This window comes from Ursus americanus, chromosome 10, assembly GCF_024610735.1.
Source record: "Ursus americanus isolate L20-20 chromosome 10, mUrsAme1.1.p, whole genome shotgun sequence".
Taxonomy (NCBI): domain Eukaryota; kingdom Metazoa; phylum Chordata; class Mammalia; order Carnivora; family Ursidae; genus Ursus; species Ursus americanus.
In genome coordinates, this window is record NC_142136.1 from 52,870,991 (window position 1) to 52,893,963 (window position 22,973).

Below are 22,973 nucleotides of genomic sequence, written 5' to 3' on the forward strand. Positions count from 1 at the left end.
CCCACTTATCCCATCCTCGGGAAGTTCCAGCCCTTTCTGCAGTACTTGAGAAAGGTCCTGCAATGGGTTTCCCTCGCGCAGGGCCCGTCTCCAAACACCTGAGGGGAGATTCTCTGGACTGTCCCCCAACAGCATGGGCCCAGCCTTGCCCTGGTTCTACTTGTCTTTTGAGGACCCCCCTAGGCCCGCCAGCCGCCGTCTCCAGTGCACTCTCGGCCTGGAGTCAGCGGTGCAGGGGAAACCGCACGACCTGGCTTAAAGCGCGGCCGCCCCAATCCGGGCCCCGGGCCCCGGTGGGTCACCGGCCCTGGAGTCCCGGAGCAGTGGCGCCCCCCGCCCCTATGAGCGCACAAAGCCGGGGGCCCGCCGGAACCCTCGGCCCCGCCGCGTTCGGTCCCGGGATCCCGAGCCGGCGGCTGGGGCCCGGGCCGAGCGGCTCCGCATGCTGCGCTCTGGCCGCCCAGTGCGGGGAGGACGCGCGGCAGCGCCAGCCTCGGGGCCGCGCTGGTTAGGTAGCAGGGGGGACCGGAAGGATGGCGAGGAAGTAGGAGAGGGTTTCCTGAGATGAAAGATTACTTCCGTCCGGGCTCTGGCCTCTCTCTGGAGCCGGCTCATTGGGGGCAGGGGAGCGGGGCGCGCGGGACTCGGGGGCCGCGCCTTACCACCTGCAGCGCCCGCAGCGGGCGGGACGCGCGGCCCTGTCGGGGGGCTAACGCGGGGGGATTCTTGCAGGTGGGAATCGAGAGCTTTTCCTCGAGCCCAAGCCATGGTGGCCAAACAGCGGATCCGGATGGCCAACGAGAAGCACAGCAAAAACATCACCCAGAGGGGGAACGTAGCCAAAACCCTGGTAAGGCGGGGGCGGCGCCGACCGGGCCGAGCGGGGCAGGGCGGGCTGGGGCGGGGCCGGCCGGGCGGGTGGCAGGCGCAGGGCCCCGCCGCCCCGCTCCCCGGCCCCGGCCCCGGCCCCTGCCCGCCCCTCCCGCCGGGTCCCGCAGAGTGGGCGCTGAGAGCCCGGCTCGGGGACGAGAGGACCTCGCGGTGCTCCGGTGGGCGGCGAGGGCCGGGGTGGTGGTGGCCCCTCTGGGAGTGGCTGCTGGGGCTACCACCGAGCCTCCCCAGGAGAGAATGGGGCCTTTGTCTCTGGGAAAAACGGAAAGTCACATCCTTAGGGAATAGTTAGACCAACTGCGTGACAAGGGGCTCGGAACCCAGTAGGTGCTAGAACGTTTGGTGAATGAATGAATGAATGAATGAATAGGTAAATGGACGCCTCTTATCAAAACCTCCTTCCGGGCTTTGACCCCTGAGCTTCACCCTCAACAGACACCCACAACGATAAGGTTTTCTCTCCAGCCCTTTGTAGTGGGTTTGTATAAGTTAGAAGGGCTCAAAGTGCGAAATGAGGTTCAGACCCATGTTTCCCTCCATCCTCCTTTCTCCCCTTTGCCTCTTCCCTAGTGAGGCCTCTCACCACTGGGCTGAAGTTTAAATGCAACATTACTCTTGTTCACGCTGTGAGTTCTGGCTCATCCTGATGGTATGATCCAGAACTTCGGAGACTAGATTAAAGCTTTTATAACTGGACTTTAAAATAAAATCTGGGCCTTATGCACAGGGGGTTCTTTTAGCAAAGCAGAGTATCTTCAAGAGAAAATGCCAGGCCCGTGATTTTGCACATTCAGAGACATGCCTGGGATGAGTTGTTGGGCAGTGTTGGTCTCCAAGTCTGTGAGCCAAGGCGCCTGGAATCTATTATCCTAGACACTTAACCAAAGTCCAGCTGAAGCTTGGGGTTTGGCTGGAAAAGCTTGCAGACCTGATGAGGCGACTCCTGTTAGCCAAAGAAATGATGCGGATTTGAGCGAGCAAAAAGCTAGCGCTGCAATCATCACAGCAGAATTCCTACAAAACTGAGCAGTACTATGGCAGAGAAGTCTTAGGTTCCAACTCCGCTGGATCCAGAGCTTCATACACAGCTCCAGACTTAAGCTACGCTTGACGGTCTCTCATTGGGTGTTAGATCATGTCGCTGTGACTGAGCAGTAAAAAGCAAATATGCCATTGAATCAGAACCACTTTGCACATAGATCTGTTTTCCCTATTTGCTTTTACTCACAAAAACATACCTTGCTGTCCAAATTGACCTTGAAAAACAAATTTTAATTGATGTTAAAGCACTCGGGGTTTTATATTCCTAGGAGATCACTTCGTCCTAGATATCATACAGCTTAGCTGATGTACTGAGAATCTCTAGGTGTGTGGTTCTTTTTAATGGACCAAGAAACTAAAGAACTGATGGGCGCCTGGGTGGCTCAGTCGTTGAGCGTCTGCCTTCGGCTCAGGGTGTGATCCCGGGGTCCTGGGATCGAGCCCCACATCAGGGTCCTCCACTGGGAGCCTGCTTCTTCCTCTCCCACTCCCCCTGCTTGTGTTCCCTCTCTCGCTACCTGTCTCTCTCTCTGTGTCAAATAAATAAATAAAATCTTAAAAAAAAAAAAGAAAGAAACTAAACAACTGAGAAAGTTATTAACTGAACTCAGTTGGCAAGTATCACCTGCAAAAGTAGCAACTTGGGAACTGATCTGCAGAGCCAATATATCCATTAGGCTTGGTAAACTCAATGTCTTCCACCTCTAGCTTTTCAAGGCCATTAGAAGGTGTTTGAGACCTAGGGGAAAGAAAAAGTTACTGTCTTCAAAATAAAAGAAAATTTAAAAATTGGAGGAAAACGCTTAAATACCTAGAAAATGTACTTACCTTCATTTCAACTCAACTAAACTTTCAGAGCTACATTCAGATTTGTTTAATCTATGATGTGAGTGAATTTTAATAGGTTCTGATAGACCATGGAGTGGGCTCCTCAGAAGTGCCTGGCACCTATGAGGGTGTTCAAATGGCCCTATTACATTTGTAATGAAAGTTTTCCAAACCAAGCCATGATCTCTGTTTATTGTCAGGTGGTTAGAAGGGCTCTTTGGTTAACTTTATTGTAAATGGAGTGTCCAAAAAGAAAAATGAAATTTTCTTTCACTTTAAACCCTAAATCTCATTTTCCTAATTACAGGTCAAACACAATTGTACTTTGAACGAAGTAACTTGCAAGGGATAACCTGTTCCGGATGAAATTGGGGACATATGAACAGATTCTAACTGTAAATTCAGAATAATCATTCAGAAATAAACCCCTTCAGTTCTATGCAGATCCTTCAGTATTTCCTTAGCTAATGGCTGTGGAGTGAATATTATTCTCCCAGATTTATCTTGGATAAATCCAGGAAACAAAGAAATAGAATAATCATTTTGTGGTTACACAGTAGTGACTTCTCCAGAACGAAGGGGATTTAAATTTCTGAGTTCGGAGTTACCCTGCTGGTATATAATCACAGGGAAAGCCAGCCCCTGACATTCCGAAGCCTCAGGAAGTAGCAAACTCCTGCTTGAAATGAACCGTGTCATTTGCAGGATTCTACTGCTTTTCTTACCTTTCCCAGCGATGGATTCAGGATTAGGCACATTGTTCCAATGGGATTGTGCTGGGTCCTGCTTCCAAAAAAGAGGAATTTTAAGCGCTCAGAAAAAGGATATATTGCTGTTCTTGAGCTCTGAAAATCCCCAGAGAATATTGATTCACTGGAAAATGTCATCCAACAGATTTTTGTGTTATATAGTCCGAGCTCTGCCTGTTGATAATATGTGTTTCCTGCAAAGGAAAAATAATGGACTCCATTTGGTATCCGCGCTAGACCAGTAATTCATTTACAAGGCTCCTGAATCCACTTGTTGGCTTCGCTGGAGATAGAGCTAAGTGAACTTTTTATATGGCGTCCATGGGATGAGAGCAACAGAGCTGGTTTCTGGTCAGCTGTGACAGATCGTTAGGGCGCTAGTGAAAGAGGGTGGGGAGGGGTAAGTGCCACACTCTGTTCGGGTCACTTTATTTCATATCTCGATTGTTTGCTTGATCTGCCCTTGATCTGGTGTTAAGGGCCCAAGAACGACGCGGGAACAGTCCTGGGTACAGTTATGCAGCTACGTAAGACTGATTTCGTCCTTGTCTGGTCCGGAGAGGCCACCTGTTCCCTTGCAGTGTGCTTGGTTCCTGCAGGAGCGGTGTTAGACACAAGCTCGTCAAGGACAGAGCACTGAGGGGTTTTCATCTAAGCGTCTACCTGCCATTAGCAATTTAACCTGTACTTCCCTAGTAAGAGAGAGGCAGGGACAACCCTATCACCAGTTAGGAAGTATGTATTTAAAAAAAAGACGATATCCTTCCTAGACCCTGTCTCTACTCTACTTGACCTAAGAAATCAAATTTAATGAAGTTTGTATGCTTGTTCATTCTTCGGTGACCACGTATTAAGCACCTGCTATGTTTAAGCCCTCTGCCAGGCTCTGCCGTGCATTGTCACGGGAAAGAGACACGGTGCCTGCCCTCTGAGCCCATAGTCTGGCGGAGGGACAGACAGCACCCACGGCATCATGACAGTAAACAGATACAAGCTGTGATAGGTGCCATCAAGAAAAAGCACACGGCGAAATAGGAGTGGTCAGTGAGCCCACTTGAGGTAGAGGAGAGGAGGCTCTCTCAGAATGTAACAGGTGCGCTGAGAACCAGAGCATTGTTGCCTTAGCGACCATAAAATGAGTTCTCTAATTTACATTGGTGATGGCTTGGTTTTGGCTCACACACAAAGGAAACGTTAGGGAGTTCTTTATTTTTTTCACGCCAACTTCTCCCTTTTTATTTGAGAAATTCACCACTTTTTTTAGATGCTTCTATCCAAAAATAGTTTTTCCATTGAGACCCAGAGGGGTTGTGGATGGTCGTTCTTACTACGTCTGTGCTACCGGTTTGAGGGGAGCAGAGGTGCGCAGGGCTCTGGGTTCGTGTGGGCACCAGAGTGCCCTTCCACTCCCCAGGGAACACGGAGATTTCGCCCAAGGGCAAGCTTTGCTGAGGTTCAGGAGCTTTATTACAAAATGCTGCTTCCTTCGCGTATCCACTCACGGTCCTGCGGTGCTTTGGCCAGTCCAAGGATTTCCACGGCACCGACTTGCCAATTTTTTTTGGCACGTAGAAGGTTTTGAGAAAGTGGCTGTTCTGTGACCTTACTTGGAATCCACAGATTCGGGGAATGAAAGATGACTCTATTCATGGAAAACACCCAGGTTCTCTACTGGGGCAGACCTCCATCCCAGCCCTTGCTCAAGTGAACAAACTTTGGGTGTCCGTCTCCCAGCTACAAAGTGGAGATAATAATTTGCCTTGCGCGCAGCTGTGAGTGGTGGAGACGGGCTGTCGATTGCCTGGGAGAGAGCCTGGCCTACAGTGTGACTTCAACACCGAGTTCACTGAGTTACAGGCGTATTGATGAATCTTTTCATACCTGTCTGGACCCTTTACAATTGGCTTTTTTCATCCATCCACCAGGCATTGAGACTGGATCCGTCTGACTCACCGTGGCATCCCCTGCCTTTAGAAGCGTCTAGTAATCGCCCACAAAAGTTTCCTGAATCACTGAACCTAATCTTACTTCCCCCATTCCCTTTCAGAGGCCACAGGAAGAGAAATACCCCGTGGGACCATGGCTGTTGGCACTGTTTGTGTTTGTCGTCTGTGGCTCAGGTATGGGTTTTTTGCTGATCTCACAGCCCATGTTCCTCTCTGTCCTTCAAAAACACGCTTCCCAAGTAAATAGATGAAAAAATATATTGGTCTGGGATTGAAGTTAATCACTGCCTGAAGCCCTCATCTTAGCAGGTTTGATTTGGTCTCTAGTCCAGCGGAGCAAATACGAGTAGAGACAGAACTGATGTACTATCAAGTCCTGCTCGTAACGCGATTACCCTGAGCGATTCAATTGTCTGTGTACGCTTGAGTGTTCAGTTAAACATAGCCTAAAAAGGGCAGTTAGAACAGGAGCACCTGTCTGCCCAAGATAGATCCAGATTCCAGAGAAAGGGAGAGGCTTTCTGCCTTAAGAGGAAATACCACTTAGAGCTCCTGGATAGAACTGAGCCTTTGACCTGAGCCTCAACGTACAGTCACCTCATACTGGAAGGTGGTGAGGGCAGAGAGCGTTGCTTACACTCACGTGCAAGCACACACGCACTCAGGGGAGGCTTGAGCAAAGGATCGTGCGTTTGTTTCTAGTTGACCTGTTATTGGGAGTAATTCCTGGTCCCCACGGGTTGGGTCTTGAAAATAGTGGTAAGTGAGGGGAAGTGAGGTCACTTCTAACAAGGCAGGCCTTCCGAGGTTTCCAAGATCTCTCACCCAAAGAAACAAAACTGTACCCCATTCCCAAGGATGTGACTCGAAGGAAATCTTTTACCCAACATGGGGATCCCTTATCTTTAACAGAGGTTACCCAGTCTCTACTCGAACACTTCTGGGGTGGAGGGCTCGCTGCTTCAGAAAGCCTCTCCCATTTCTGTAAAGCACTAATTCGGTTAGAGACATCTCCCCTCTTTTGAGCTACACTGTGCTGTCTTCTCAGCAGTTCAGGTGTGAACTCCTAAAACCGCAAGGCATGGGCTCATTCTCTTCTGGACATCTTGAATCTTCGGATATTTTAAAGATGAGTTTAAACTGCAAACTAAACTCCCCACCTTCTCTCAACCTCACCTCATGTGTTTTCTAGACCCCTCTTCTGGATACACTCCATGACTCTCTTAAAATATATAGCATTTGCAGCCGGGGTAGTGGGTCTAGAAATGGTGTGACTGTTACAGAGGCAGTAGGACTGTCACTGCCCTTGATCTCATCGCTCTGCTCCTATTAATATGACCCGAGCTTCGGTTCATTTTCAACAGTCACAGCACATCCTAGACTCACTTCGAGCTAATGACCAACCCAGCACCACCAGGCTCTTCTTTATATAAATGTCCTTCCGGCTTCAGAGATGCGTCTCCACAGCTGCCCCCAATCCAAAGTTGTCCCTCATCCCCATCGTACATTGTTTCATTGTATTCAGAGTCCTCATCGACATATGAAATTATTTCATTTGCTTACTTATTATCCATTTTCCTCTACTGCCACCAGCTCAGGGAAGGCAGTGTTTATTGCCCACTAAATCTGTGCCTTCTTGTATTTAGCACCCAGCGAACGCTTAGTGTGGTTGGATGGATTCAAGGGGGTGCGGATGGATAAATGAAGCCAGATGGTCCCCATGCTGTAGACAGCCAGTTGACTTTTTTGAGACCTCATATAAAGCTTCATGAATATTTCTATTAAAATTTTATTGTTGGTTGTCAGTTGATTTTCTGCAGAGTAGCCACGAAGAGTAGAAACAGAAGAACAGACATAATGAACGGCTTGCCGATCTTACATTATACTGTACCATGTGGTCGGTGACCTCACATGATCTGGGCAGTGTATCCCCTTCACGAGCAGTGCGTAGCTCAGAGCACCGTACAAAATTGCAAGGAATATGGTGCATTAATGTCACATTTCCATCGGCACCTGCATATTCCTCTGTTGCGCATTGTCTCAGGTGATCTGTCTCTGATTTTCACCCCAAAACAAAACAAACAAAATATGCCTTTAGCATGCCACACAACTATCAAGAAAAAGAAATCTATATAAAAAAGTAATCTGGGGGTGCCTGGGTAGCGCAGTCGTTAAGCGTCTGCCTCGGGCTCAGGGAGTGATCCTGGCGTTCCGGGATCGAGCCCCACATCGGGCTTCTCCGCTGGGAGCCTGCTTCTTTCTCTCCCACTCCCCTGCTATGTTCCCTCTCTCACTGGCTGTCTCTCTGTCATATAAATAAATAAAATCTTTAAAAAAAAAGAGTAATCTGCATTTGCAGGCTTTATGGCCAGCCTGTACACTGTTCGATCGTGAACCTTGAGCCTTTTATCTAATCATCTTCCTCGGCCAGCTTTATAGTCTCTGAAAGTATACTATTCCTCCAAGTCACTGATCAAGTCTAGACATGGAGAAGCCTACGGAATGCAGTGAGCAACAACTCCCTTCAGGTTGACCTTGAACCTCTCTGCAAAACTGGTGCAAACAATCACCACGTGTTGTGGGTCCCCCGTGTGCCTGGCACGGTGCCGGACTTTGGGAGCACAAACGCCTTCAGGAGCCTGCAGGCCCGGAGGGAGGCAGAGATGGAAGCTGTCTGTCGTACCTGGGGGGAGAGCTCTGCCATAGCAGCGTGCCCAGCGTGCTTGGTGGGCACGGAGAAGGGATTGTCTTAGTCTGTTCAGGCTGCTGTAACAAAATGCCACAGACTCGGTGGCTTGTAAACAGCAGAAACGTATTGCTCAGCGTTCTGGAGGCAGGAAGTCAGACTGGGGTGCCCGCATGGCCGGGTGAGGGCCCCCTTCCCGGTCACAGACCTCTCCTTGTACCTCCATGTGGTGTCCTCACGTGGCAGAAGGGCTAGGGAGCTCTGTGGGGTCTCTTTCATGGGAGCACTGATCCCATTCGGGAGGACTCCCCCCTCATGACCTGATCACCTCCCAAAGCCCCTCCCTTCCACCACCGTCCCGTCCCGTTAGACACTAGGATTCCAACATGTGAATGCAGGAGGACGCAAGCCACCAGACTAGAGCGGGGACTTCTAAACGATCCTGGGCAGAGGAGGAAGCTTCCCAGAGGACGTGCCGCTTGCATTGAGTGATGAAGGACAAACAGCTTGAGATGGTATGCCAGGCTCCAGAACGGCCAAAGCCCCGCTGTAGGGAGCCGGGAGCCCAGTCATCCTGCAGCCGGGGTTGTCAGGGACTAAACAGATACACAGCCAAAATTGTTTTCTTTTTTGATGTCAAGATATACGTTACCTGCCTGCATTATTAGCTGGCCCATTGGGGGGAGGCGGTTAAGTCAATAAAGTGATTTGGTCTGTTTTTCTCAAACCTGTGTTCGTTCTCAATACCCATCCTTTTCGAAGGGCTTAAAAACCTTCTCTAAATTACATTTTAATTACAATCTTGCCAGGCTGTTGGTCTGTATAGTGGGAACGGTGTCTTTTCCCCCTGGGTGAATTGGGACATCTGCTGACAACAATCTTTTGGAGCCCTCCCAGCCTCCAGTTGTTTTTTCAGGGATTAAATACATCGGCTCTGTTATCCTTTCTGTGGGTTTGTCCTGGGGCCTGGGATGGGAGGCTGCAGAGCCCTGAGATGCGGATTTCAAGTGGCTAAGAGGACACAGCCCCCCACCCTCCTTCAGGTCCTGTGCTCTTCCAGTGAGGCTGTTTTTCATCTTTCTAGTCAAGACCGTGTTGTCTTTTTAGCGAGGCTAGTCAGGGATTGGGACATCTTACTTTCTCTGTGTTCCCTTAACATGCTACCATGATTCCTAAGTCTAGTTTTTAATCATAACTAAAAATAACCCACTACCACCACCTTCATTTTTTTTTTTTTTTTTGGAAGCCTCAGCTCAAGCCAGGCACTGTTCTCACAGAAATGTGTCACTCTTCTCAACTTGTCCTTGGTACTGTGCCCTCCTTCTATCTTTGTACGTGTTCTTCTCTATCCAAACATGTCATAAAAAACACAATAACTCCTTTAGGTCTGTCCCTGTTGCCACCTCCCCGGGATGAGTCAGGATTCTGTTCGACTTGCAGAGCCCCGGTCCCTCTGGAGTTTCTCCTCCCGAGGGTTGCAGCCGGTGTGTTCTCTGCATGTGAAAAGAGGGCGATTTCTGCCAAGTCCAGCCGGGCCGGCCGTCAGGTCCTCTGCTTCGGGTCATGAGCCTTCTCGGTGTTGGGCTGATTCAAGCTCCCGGTCAGTGTTCTGAGTCCACGTGGCTGGTGGTTCATAGTTTGTATATTTTTATACAGGAAACTTACGGAATCTTCGAAGATGAATGAAGGCGCTGATCATTGATCTGATTCTCTTGAAAGACTTGCTCTCACTACCCCACTCTGTTAACCCACTTTTCTAATGATGGTTGGTCGGGCAAAGTGCTCTTTTTAGAAGTAGTGTCGGTATACCTAGGATAAATAAATATTCAGATCAGGCGAGTAATGAGGAGCGCACATCTTATCTGTTTTCTTAGCTAGACTGTGGGAGAGGATTAAGACTGGGAAGATGTCGGCATTTAAGTAGGTGCTCTCTTATTGGCCACCCTTACTCCATTTTATGTGGAAAAACAAATTCCCAAACCTCCAGGAGGTTCCCGGACCCTTTAACTATGGGGAGCTGTGTGTCACAGCAGTCTTGACCCCTTGCTTCTCGGCTTCTTTGCTGCGGCCTTCCTCATTCTCCACACATGCCTCTCATGCCTGCGGTGCTGATAAGAGCAAGATAATGAAAAGGAAGGGAGAGGAGTCAGGAGAGTGGGGAGGGTACAGAGCGCAGGCGCCCAGAGTCCCCTGGCACAAACACGCACCCCGCCAACGCTCACCCCCCAGCAGGAGATCAGATAAGCGCGCCAGAGCTCCTGGGGCTGCCCGGAGTCCAGGCACACGGTTGTAACGTCTAATACATTGTCCCGTAGAGCTGCAGTTGGAAGAGGCTCTCTAAATACACCCCTCTTCAGAGTGAGTAGATTTCCACTTTCCATGATTGCAAAAGGGCTCTTGGGCAAGACACTTCTTTGAAACCTGACCAATTGGTGGTAACAGGATAAGAGGTGAAGAGGCCTCGGCAAGGGGGGATGGTTCTGGAATGTGCCAGATGTAGGTTCAAAGCCTACATTCACTATCTGCTGGACAGCTTTGGACACATGATTTACTCTCTGTATCGATTTCCTTATTGATCAGAGAGGGATAATAGCAGCCCCTCCACCCACAGCAAACGTGAATCCTGCAGCTTCTGTCAACGCCCTCACTGTAGGTAGCCGTGGTGGGGAGGAGTGGCGCTGTGGATGGGACTGGTGTGCCACAGAAGGAGGGCTTGGCTTCCGTATGCCTTTCCTCCTTCCAGACTCAGCCACTTGCGTCGGTCTGGATCTTTCAGAAAGCAGTAGGCCCTGCCTCTCCACTCCAAGGATGTGTCAGCAATTTAAGTGATAACATTCGGGTGCGTGCGGTGCTGTTCCCATGATAAAGCACCAAAATCTTTCAGACCTCCCCGCACAGGAAAAGGGAAGCACCCACGTGCAGAAATCAATGAATAGGGGTTTGTACTGTAAGTTGAATATCAGAAATAAAATATAAGTTGCATTTCCTTAACGCAAGCTGAATGCACCACTGTTCTGCTCTACAAGTTTTCTTTGTGAAGTACAAAAGCTTTGGGAACAGCGTGTGCTTTTGAGACACAGTATTCTCCAGATAGGACATCTCAGGGCCAGACTGTTCTTTGTTTTATTTAATTTGGTAACCAGCTCTATTGTTATTCATACTATATACATGCTGTCAGAAATCTAAAACCTGTTTCTCAGAAAGCCAAATACCTGTTTTGAGTCTCCTCAGAGGATTATTCCAAATAGGCCAGAAATTTTCTTGTTCAGGTCTTGGCCTGGGACTTTGTTTTGCTTGGGCCTTTGTAACTGCTCGCGTTTGTCTTTACTTTCCAAGGATCCCAGACGCACACTGAAGCCCAAAGCACTCAAGCACCTCCCCCCTTAGAGACTTTGCTGGGTTTTTCTCTCCCCAGTTTATAAAAACATTATCTTCCATTTCTGCAGGCGGTGGGGCCTCTTTCCAGATAAGCAGCTCGTCCTGGCTGTCCCGGTCCCCGGTGGCAGACCTGCTGCCCTGAGAACGGTGTGATAGCTTCTGAGGAGTGCTTGTTTTTTATCTGGAGACTCAGAGACAAGCGTGACCCAGAATGTCTGTCTGAGGCGGCAGAGATGTCGTCCAGATAGGCCGGCTGCTATCTCTGGGAGACACTTGCGGTCCTGGTGCGCTGCCCCAGACCATTAGTGAAGCTAGTCACCGCTGCTTGCAACCCAGAGCCCTCGCCCCCGGGGTTGTCCTCTCCCCTTTGTCGTCAGCAATTTTAAGGGCTTTACTGGGAAGGGTTCGGAGGCCACACCAAGCTCTGGGGGAAAGTACACTGCAGTTGACCAGTCATGTCCGCCATAAACCTGGTACGGACAGCAGGGGCCCGTGCTCATCTCTGCCATCCCTGGACGAGACTTTTCTAACATTGGGGCCACAGTGTGGAAAGGACAACTGTCTTCAGCATGTTTAGCTGTCCTCTTTGACTAGAAGGGCTCCTGGATTCAGTGAAATTAGATCTTTTCCATGACGTGTTGGCTGTTCAGACAGTTTGGTTGCTTAGTCAGCGTCTACACACATCTTGTGACCCTGAGGCACTACGTACCTTTTCTGAGCCCTGGTGTGAAACCACGTTGACAGCAGCAGACTGAGATGGCGCTCCGTGCAACATGGCCGTACCCTTCTCTGTCCTCGCCCCTCACTGAGGTTTCCACTGGATTCATGGAGTCGTCATCTCATTCCCATGATCCCTTGATTCCCAGAGGGGAACTCTTACGCACCGGCCATGCCCCGGTCCCTCCCTCAGACTATTTCTCCCTCACGTATTTCTAATTTCAATTTTATTCCTCTCGCTCTGGCCAAGCCTGATATTCATTTCCTAATTAGAGATTATGAGAATTTTAATGGCTACAGAAGCCTGGGTATTCTCGAAACTGATGAGCTTATATCCCCCATCAAAGGGAAACCTCTCGGGTAATAGGATTAACCAATGACTGTTATTTCCCTCGGACTTTTCTCTATTTCCCAGTTTTGTCAATGAGCATATATTACTTTTATAAGCAGAAAAAAATTAAGTGTATTTGAAGAAGAAAACATCTAGACTAGTGGGTTTTAGCCTTTAAAAAAAAAAGAGCAGCTGAACTTTGTTCAAACGTTAGAAATAAATGAAAGAGCAGCTGTTCTTGTTGAAGTGGGATCTGTGTGTGTCTGTGTGTATGTTTGTGTGTGCATTTGTGTGTGTGTGACTGTGTATGTGTGTGCACGTATGTAGGGGGTACTTCCTATGTTGTTGGATATTCTGAGTTTTTCATCCCAGGAAGGGAGGAGACGTCTGGACCCTCTTTGCCCATCAAATAGGAAACTGCCTCTGGCCCAGCGCTGGCCTCTGCCATGACAGAGCTATTGGCTCTCAGCAAAGGGCCTGCTGGGTTTATTGGCACATGAATTGTCAGTAGCTGCACTGTTTCTGGGCAGACACATTCCCTTTGTCTGTCACTTAACAGACTATACTCTCCTGAATCCTCCAGGGACCCAGCCTGCCTGTGGGCGCAGGGCGGGGGTTGGTGAGAGCATGTCACGGACAGGTCCGTGTTTCAGGACAGCCTACTCAGAACCGCTATGAAGAAGTGCTTCCCTGAGCTGTTCTTGGCTGGGCCTGAGCCCCTCCTGTTCCCCCTGCCTCATGTTTCAGGTGGTCCAACTGTCTCCCTTTACATAAGGCCTCTCCATTTCCGGAAGGGGCAATACCCCTACCCTCCCTAGGACTGGCTGCTTTTGCTCAGAACGGTGTGGAGAAGGGAAAGGGCCAAGTCACGTGTGTGCCAGCTCTGGGACCAGGCTCCCTGAGTTTGAAACCTGGCTCTGCCACCTACTAGCCATGTGGCCTTGTTCAACTTCCGCCCATTCTAAGCCTTGGTTCTCCCATTCTTAAAAGACATGGGGATGGTCTCTAACTCCTAGGACCTTAGGAGCTTGTTGTTAGGGTCCTTATGTTGATGACCCTTAGTCACACTATCTCCCCACCTCTCAGCCTCCCAGGCAAGGTTCTGACCAAGATTCTGAACGCTTACAGAGAAGGAAAGAGAACATTTGGATCTTTCTAGTGACTTTGCTTCATTATGGTAAGAAAACTCGTACTGGGATCGACAGCTCTGAGGTCCTGAGGAGGCTGTGGCAGAGCCAGCCCCCCACTGGACAGGTGGGGGACAGGTTTGTCAGCCAGAGGTCGGTGGTGTCACCTCTGCTGGGGCAGCTCGAGCCTCTTCTCTATTTCTAGAAAGAATTCTTTACAACTGTCTTGGCTACCATTTCCTGAGTCCTTATTATAACACGAGGCCCTATGTGTACCTTTGTCTTCTCGCCACGTAATCCCTACAAAAAAGCTTTGGTGCTCCTTTTTCCTGGTCATGAAACTGAGGCTTACGGAGGAAATCAGCCGCGTCCCACAGCTAAAGAGTGAGAGAGCTGTTACCCAAACCTGAACTCTAAACCCATCCACTTCCTATTACCCCGCCTGCCTTCTCTCTCACCACTTCCCCCCAAAGTACAACCAAGCGGAAGTTTTCCACCAACCTTGGGCCTTTAGCGTACAACTGCATTTTGAAAACAGCTCCTGTTGCAACATCTCCTGCTTTCCCTGCCAGAGGTTCCAGATGCACAGCCATCCTCGGTCTGCTCCCAGGTGGATAAAACCTTGACCCAGCCACGGGCTGCTTGCTGACAGGGCTACCCGGCCCTCCATCACCTTACTCTTTTCTGGACTTTGCTCCAGGACAGATTTGAATTCACCATGTCTGCGGGTCAACCAATAAACACTGGCCTTTCTTGGACACCTCCAGAATGATCTGGAAATTGTGACACCCAAGGTGGTTGTCACACCCCCTGAGACTGACTGGCCAGCAGGGTGTTTGAGGGACAGAGCAGGCCTGGAGGAGGCCTTCCATTTCACCACCGAGGATGGACTGAGGACATTCCTCTGCTCAAGAACTCCTGACTCGGGATCTGAGATGGACACTCTGGAAAAGATGTCTCATCTGCCACTGGCTCCCACGAGGTGACCTGCGACCTCCCTCACACTGTGCCGCCCTCTGCCCTGTGCCTCATGGAGCATTTGGGTTCGTGTATGGTCTGCCGCTCAGAAGAGCGTTTCTGCTGTCTGCCATTTTACTGGGGATAGAGGGCATCCCATTCTTTGCTAATAATATCCCTTCTTTCCACAGTGCCTTTCTGCCCTCACGTAGCACCCTGGACCTCTCTCTATCTTCCCTCTTCTCCGTCTGTGGAGAAGCTACCAGGAAATGCTGCTGGGAATAGTATCCTGCTTTTGACTCTCTTTGTGCTGACTCTTCCTGAGAGCTTAATGACTCACCTTTGCAATGTCTTATTTCTTGACATTTCTACTTGTCTTTCACAGACCCTGTAGGTTTTCTTACCAGCTTTTTTTCCCATTTTTTTAAATGAAAAATAATCAAAATTATGACATTTCTAGGGTTGTCTTATCCTCCTAAAGATATTCTTCTGGCCTGTCTCAATCTCTCTTCTCAGTAACTCTCTCAATCTCGCTTATCATCAACCTTATTTTCAATACAAGTAGCCTTCTGAAGCTTCCTGCTATCTGGCAGGCAGCCCTCTGGCAGCCTCCTCTCTAGCTGTCCGACAGTTTCCTGGGGGATCCCTTCCTGTCATCCCCGTGTCCTTCTGGCACTCCCAATTAGCGGGGGTAGTTCAGTCCCAGGGTAAGAGAGGGGTGGGATGACACAGTCTCAGGACTTAAGGAGTTTATGGTCTTTCATGATTTTCCTTCTCCTTCAAAGACTGGGCTCTTACAACATTGGAATTTAAAAGTAGTCATTTGATGTTGACTCTTGGTTCACAAAATAATTGTTTGAGGTTTTTAATATGCGTTTTCCTCCATGCTTTTTGCAATTATTCACCTTTTGTTCCTCCAATAAATATTTACTGAGGAACTACTATGTGCCTGGAGCTGAGCTAGGCCCAGAGGTATAGTCGGGAGCAAAATCATCCAAGGTCCCAGGGTGCCTGGTTGGCTGAGTCGGTTAAGCATCCAACTCTTGGTTTTGGCTCAGGTCATGATCTCAGGGTCCTGGGATCGAGCCCTATGTCAGCCTTCACGCTCAGCAGGAGTCTGCTTGGGTGTTCTTTCCCCTCTGTAACCCCCCCACTTGCATTCTCTCTCTCTCAAATAAATAAATAAATCTTAAAAAAAAAATCATCCAAGGTTCCTGCTTTCCTGGAGCTCACAACCTAGTGTGGAAGCAAGATGAGTTCACCAAGTGGTCATGCTGAAACATGTGAGATTTCAGCCCTGACAGAGTTTGAAGGAGGGGCAAGTAAGGCCGTGAAAGCATATAACACAAAGGGCTAGTACCCTCTGGGTAAGTGGTTCTCCAAGTGGGGTCCCTAGACCAGCAGCCTCGGCATCACCTGTGACCTGGTTAGAAAGACACATGCTCATTTCCCACTCTGGACGCACTGGATTAGAAACTCTGGAGGTGGGGTCCAGCCTCTGTTTTCACACATCCTCGGGAGACTATCGTACACATGCAGCTTTGAGAACTCTTGCTTCAGATGGTCAAAGAAGGCCTCTCTGCAGATAAAACTTTTGGATTAGAAAGGAAAACTAGGCAATAGGGCAGGGTGGGAGAAGTCTTTCAGACAGAAAGCATGGCATGTGCAAAAGCCCTGCAGTAAGAGCAGAGAGCTTTTGAAAACACGAGGAATTACCGCAAGAGAGGGGAGTAATACAAGATGCGGCCGGAGAGGTTGATAGGGCCGGGATACGAAGGTCATGGAGGTCTCAACAAGGATTGGGCAATAGGAAGCTTTTGGTGTGCTTTAAACACATGGATGACACGATCTTACCTGTTTTCATTTAAAGAATAGTTCTAGCTACAGTATGGAGCAAGGACCGAAGAGGAGCAAGAGTAGACCTGTTGGAGGGCATCGCAGGGGTCTGGGGAAAGATGGCAGGAACTTGCACTAGGGGGGTTGCCGGATGCATGGAAAGAAAGGTGCACAATCGCAAAATCCTTAGGTAAAGTCCACAGGTCTTGGGGATTGGTTGGAAGTGTCAAGAAGGACTCTGGCATTTTGGGTTTCCCTGCAAGATGGAGGATAATGATCCTAAGTTTGGCGGTGGGAAGAGATCATGACAAGGTCCTGATGTGTTTGAAGTGTCTTTGAGCCACCTATGTGTGGATCTCCATTAGATGGTGGAAGATGTGGGTCTGAAGCTCTGAGGAGAAGTCAGGGCTGGCAGGACACATAGGTGAGTCATCAAAAGCTAAGTGGCAACTAAAATTGTGGGCCAGGGTGAGGTCGCCCAGGGAGAAAGAACGTAGTGAATAGAAGAAAGCCAGAATGCTCATTGAGGAGGAATATTATTCTTGTTTACTGGTCAGGTGGATTTAGAATGACCCCTGTTGAACCCATGTAGTGTGAAGAGCCAAAGACAAGGGAGAAAACTAGAAGCCAGGGGAATACAGTGTCCCAGAGGCCAAGGGAATAGAGGGCTGAAGGGAGTTCTCGACAACGGCTAGTAGGGAAGGAAGATAAGAGGCAGCTGGAAAATGCCCACTGGATTAAGTGACACGGAGGGAGCTTTGTGGCTTTAGCAAGAGGTATTTCAGTGGACTGAAGAGAGCAGAAGCTAGACTGAAGACTGCGGTGGGGGTTGTAGGGAAGGGAAGGGAGTAAGTGAGCAGAAGCAACTTTCTAGAAGAGGTTGTAGGGCGGAAGGTTGTAGAGGGGAGTGTTGGCAGATGTGGAGTCAGGAGGATCGTTCTGGTTCATTTAATTGTTGGGTGTGAATGGCTCTTGCCTGCGAAAGCCTGAGGATTTCATTGCAAGGGGATATGGTTAAATAAAAGAGAGACGTGACCGTCCAACGTCACCTACCGAAGATCGGGAAGCAAAACAGGTTGCAGAGGGCAGAGGCTCCGGGATTCCGCGGCTCCTGCTCTAGCCTGGATTTTTTTGAACCTCAGTGACCTGCCTGAGGCCAGATGCCCTGACCTGGAATGCCCGCCATCCCTCCTTTTCTTGGCATCTCTCCTCCCTGCTGTCTGGCTTACCCTCAGCCCCTTTGCTACAGCCTGCTCAGCTGTTTTCTCAGCTTTGTTCACCCACTGTTAAGTTATTAACTTGTCAGGCTCCAGACTCCCCACTTCCTTTCCCACTTGGAACCCACTGTTGGCTCCCTTCCTGTTCGCTGCCTCGCAAAGTCAGCATTTGGAAGCCCGGGGTTATTCGGCGGGTCATTACTGGCAGCCACACAGAAGTACAATTAACGTAATTGGCATAGAATGTGGAAGGCTTCTTAGAGACTTAACGCAACTGGAAAAGGAATAAGAAACACAACCATCTCTCCATTATCTTGAAGGTGGAGGCAAATGGTGAGTTTAAAATAAACTTTATTCAAAGTCATTTCTCCAGCGGGTTCAATTTTGAAGAGTCACCTGTAAACATGTCAAGGACCATCAGATTTTCACATGTTACTTCGTGGATCCCGTAGGGTCAGTGATCTTTAATTAGTTGTAAAGCAAATTCAGTAACTGGTAAGTTGTTTTAATACAAGTGAACTGAAACAAGAGAATTTTGTCTAAGATTCTTCAGAGTAATTTGCAACAGGTCCTTAAAAAGAATTGAGTGGTTTTATCATTACCTAGCACTCTTAAAGTCATGAATTAACCTGATGGGGCCCTATGGACTTCACGCACAGAGTGTTTCCGATTTGTTGACCTCCATTTCTTCTCGAAGGATTAAATTAAGGGAGAAATACCATTTTTGAGCATTTCATGGTGCACAGATTTTTTGCTGATGTCATGATATTTCTCCCTTGCAGTCCTTTGAGATCCATATTATCTACAGGTGTACAAATAGAGAAATCAGGGCTCAGAACTGTTTGGGAATTTCCCAAAATGCACACCTGTAGAGAGTGGCGGATAGCACGTGGTGCTTGAGCTCGGGTCCTCCTGCACATGCGTGAAGAGGCGGTCGTTACCGTAGGCATGGTAACATCAGCCACAGCTCCAGTGCACCGCGTCCTCCACGTGCGCGGAGCCTTTGTCTATGTCGCATCAATGAATCCCTGTAACAGCGTGGCAAGCACCATGGTCCTCGTTTTACCCAAGAGGAAACAGTCTCGAAAAGGTTAAATTATTCCCCCAGTCACACAGCCATTCAGTGAAGACCTGGTTCCATCTGACCCTAACATTCCACTGTAAACTTGTTTGTCAAGATGTTGCCCCAATCCCAAGACCAAAACATGAGGCATGGGAGATGTAAATAGTTTTTCCCTAACATTGTTGAATACACAGCTGCCTCCCAGCACTCCTGTTGAGCTGGAAGACAGAATGTTTGTTTAACTTATATTCCTTGTCAGCCTTGGGAGGGGAGGACAGACGTGCCCGCCATTTCTGGGAGCTTATCCATTTCCGTCAGGTACTTTCTCCCCCATGTGGCAGCTTCTCCCATCAAGACCCATCCCCAAACCCAGAAACAGCCAAGGAAACCTCTGAGCACAAGCAGAATTAAGTATCACAAGTTTTTGAATTCACTCCTTGGCTGGATCTGGAGAAGAGCCCCTCCGACCTTTGCACAGAATGGGCTCGCTTTAATTTTCCATGTAATCCCAACAGCCTCTGTGTTCCACTGGGTCTGTGGCAACATCATAATAGAAGAGGGCCCACCGCAGGTTGGTGTTGTAACAGCAGAGAGGTGAGTGGAGATCATCTAATGAAACAAAACAGAAGCAGAAATGAGCCCAGCGCACCCGGCCGGAGCTGTTCTGGTGTCGGAGGCGACACCTCCCGTAGACTCCACGGCAATATTACAACAGAGTCCAATCAATGACTGTTTTCATTAGGGTCCCGCTGAACGTCTATGAAAACTTAATATTCTGTCATGTTTGGTATACATCCCGTTCAGGAGAGTAGTGATGACGTGTGCAGGGTTTTGGTTTTGGTTTTTTTTTAGAAAAAAAAAAAAAGCATCCATGCTTTATCTCTCCTTCGAATCTAGCTGTCCAAGAAAGATCGCCCAAGGCCCTGTGTGTTACTGGTCTTTGCGCACCCAAAGCACAGTGCTTGGCGCACAGCGCGTGCTCACTAACGTTAGATGATGAAACGCCAACGACTTGTTTCCTGAGTGTTCTGGAGGGCCTGTGTTCCTGTGGCCACTCAGCTGCATTCCTGTTTATTCTGTGTTTAGACATGATTCAGTGAAAGGATACCCAGCCTCTCCTCAGAAAAAAATCCTGCCACACATGGTAGCTGCCGTGTCCATCCTTCCCGCCATCCTCACCAAGACTGACCGCCATTGCCCTCTGGAGAGGGTGTAAAATAGAAGCTGGGGCCTGGCTTTCCTGGAACGCATTTGACCGCGATAGCACCAGGCTGGGGGAGCTGTCGAACCAGCCCTTGGCCAAACAAGCAAGGGTGCCCGGAGTTCTCTGCGGGCTTCCAGGCTCCCCACCCCCACGGAATAAAGCCAGTGTCGCTGGGGATGAGAGCTCGCAGCCTTGCAGAAGTGTGCAGGCAGCCGGGAGATCTTGCACGGAGGGCTCCTGGCATCCAGGGGCCCCGCGCCTGTCGCATCTGCTCCAAGCGCCTGGCCCTGGCTCCCAGCTCAGGGGCTGCTTGTTTTCCAGGTCACTGCCGTTTGGAAAAGGCAGCCTCACTGACCTGTGAAATGAGTGCAGTGCCCGTATGGAAAGCCCTGTCCCCTTCTCCCCAGTGGCCACCGAACACTTCTGGGGAATGGGGGGGGGGGGAAGCTCTTGGCGCCTGAGGGAACTCTGGCCTTCGCTCCTGATGGAATTAGCAGGAGTTATCCATAAATCCCCGAGGCACCCATCAGCAGACAAAGCCAGGCTGCCTTTTTAAAGAAGTTCACTGACCTCTTGTTAACTTAACTCCTTGTTAGGAAATATCTAATCAGCTGTACGCTCGCACGTCCAGGGCCCGGGGGTCAGCAGGAGGGGGCTCGCTGTGGGCTGGGGTTTCCAGCTGCGTGCTGCCTGGTACCTGAGCTGTCTTGTTTTCCTCTTTCAGCTATCTTTCAGATCATTCAGAGCATAAGGATGGGCATGTGAGGAGGCCGGGGGCTTTGACACTGCCCCTCCCTCTGGAGGGCGGAGGACCACTTAAGCTTTTAGCCGGGGATCTGTGGGAAGCAAACAAGCCACACAGAATAGAAAAAAAGGCTCCCTCCATTGTTCCCTGATCACTTCACCGTGGATGTCAGACCAAACTGCCTTCTCACAGGACATCTTGGTACATCCGTGTTCTGGAGCGGAAAGGACATTTTGCTTTTCTGTCGGGGGATTGGTAGCTCCCAGGTGTCTGCAGCCGCACTGTCTGGTTCTGCCCCTGGTCTCACTGATGTATGCATGGGGTCCTCCGAATGATCAGCGGTTTACTTTCCATGGATACAACCTCTCCTCCATTGGGAATCGGTTTTACAAATAAATGTCTTTGTTCAACCTTATACCTTGTGTGGGCTACCGTGAGAACCCTGAAGGGAAGAAAATGCCAGAATAGCTCCAGGTGGAGGTGGGGGTGGAGGGCGGGGGAGGGGAGGAGAACTGGATGAGGCGACTGGACCAGGGTCAGGAATCTGTGGCTGGGGAACCAGAGCAGATTTACCGTCAAGGTCTTTGCCCAGAATGAAGCCCTGGGCGGCGCTAATGACCTTGGATTTTCTACCCGTTTTACTTTTTTAAATTTTTTGTTCTTTTGAGGTTTTTTGTGGGTTTTTTTGTTGTTCTTTTTTTTGGTGCAGAAAAAGCTTCTACAAAGTGTGTTAAGTTTCGATTAGCTGTTATGTCCTCTTTGTCTGCCTTAGGACTTAGTGGGGAGCAGATGTCTGAGGTCTCTTTATGAAAACCAGCCAACCTCAGGGCCCAGCCCTGCCCTAATAGAACACAGGACGGCAGGCATCCCACCTCACTCTGGGTGCTCAGCCCCAAAGCTGGGAGGGAGAGGCCCACGGCTGGTGGGTGCAAACCTCCCCTCCCTGGCCAGCCTCCCCACAGCCTCTCGAAGTGTGGTCTGCCTCCATCGGCATCCCAGCGTGGCGAGGTGGGGGTGGGGAGACTCATCGCAGACTCTGGGGCTCCACCTCGAACCTGCTAGATGTGAAGTGCTGCAGGTAGAGCTAAGACTAATGTTAAGACCAAAGCTAAGACTAATCCTGGCTCTCTGGAATAGGCTCATGCACCCAGAATTTTGAGGACCACAATCCTGGGAAACCCCAGCTAAAGAGAGAGTGAGTTTTGATCCCTTCCAAGCAGCAAAGGCAGCCGAAACTGGCTCTTAAGCAAACGGATCCTGGCGGGGCGGGTGGTGGAGGAAGGGGCTAGTGGGCTTGCCCTTTTGTTCCCCCTGCCCGTGCGGCCTGAGGAAGTCCTAGGGGCAGCCACAGAGCTCAGCAACGGGATTAAAGATGTTCACGTGCAACTTGAAACAGGCCTGGGTTGCATTTTAAAATTCCTTCTTTGCATTCTTGGCAGTTTTTTTCATTCCTGAATATTGTGAGTGCTTTAAACACGGAAGTGGCAGCAGTGACCAGGACCTCTCTCAACCCATTCAGGGCCTTTGCTGTAAAGGGCACACTTGGAAACAGGGGGTAGGGGGGCTTTGGGTCCACTGGAATCTTTCACCCCGGACCCTTCAGTGATGTTCTTTAAGACCTGCTTTTCTCCCATCCTCCTCCTCTGCTCTTCCCACTGAGAAGAGGGTAGCAGGCTTGCTCCAAAAGTAGCAGCCCCAGGGACAGCCCCCCACCGCTGCCCCCCAAGGCCCCTCGCAAGAAGTCACCTGCCACCACGAGGGCTGCACACGAGATGCTCTGGGAGCTTGTCCCCTCATCCTGTTGGCTCCGCTGCCTGTTCTCTTCTAGGTCACTGAGTAAGACCAGTGAACTGTGAAAGATCAGACCTCAGGGTTCCTGCCAAGAGGCTGGAGGAAGAAAGGCCACTTGACGTCAGGTTTACCTGGTCTATGCTCTCGTACATGCCCTCTCTAATTCCCACGTTACCTAGACCTGACCTGAGTACGGCCTTGCCCTTCCTGCCCTGAGAACAGCATACCCACCAAACCACCAGGAGAAGCCATGGCTGGGCCCATGCTTTGGGGCTCCTCCTTTATTGGATAGAGTCTTCCCCCCGACACCAGTTTGGTCTTTCCCACAATAGTAGTAGTCAATGGGGGCCATTATCCCTCTTTCAAGGAAAGGGAAACTGAAATTCAGTCAGATTGGGCTCCGGATAAACCCAGCTGTCCCCAGGTGACAGGTGCGGTGGGCTGAGTCGGCTGCTATGGGTAAAAC

General features: G+C 49.8%; 1 protein-coding gene across 2 annotated transcripts; it reads left to right on the top strand.

The window, feature by feature from the left end:
* The first annotated feature begins 660 nt into the window (after nucleotides 1-660).
* Nucleotides 661-21,131, top strand: SERP2 (stress associated endoplasmic reticulum protein family member 2). 2 transcript variants are annotated; one of them, XM_087865124.1, is made up of 3 exons: nucleotides 661-850; nucleotides 5,557-5,629; nucleotides 14,267-15,813. In XM_087865124.1, exons 1-3 carry the CDS (start codon nucleotides 767-769, stop codon nucleotides 14,341-14,343), a joined length of 234 nt encoding a protein of 77 aa, XP_087721250.1. In that variant the 5' UTR covers nucleotides 661-766; the 3' UTR covers nucleotides 14,344-15,813. The 2 variants fall into 2 exon arrangements, with proteins under 2 accessions (XP_087721250.1, XP_045652677.1); XM_045796721.2 differs by lacking the exon at nucleotides 14,267-15,813 and adding an exon at nucleotides 20,696-21,131 and having other exon boundaries at nucleotides 664-850.
* Nucleotides 21,132-22,973: the final 1,842 nt, after the last annotated feature.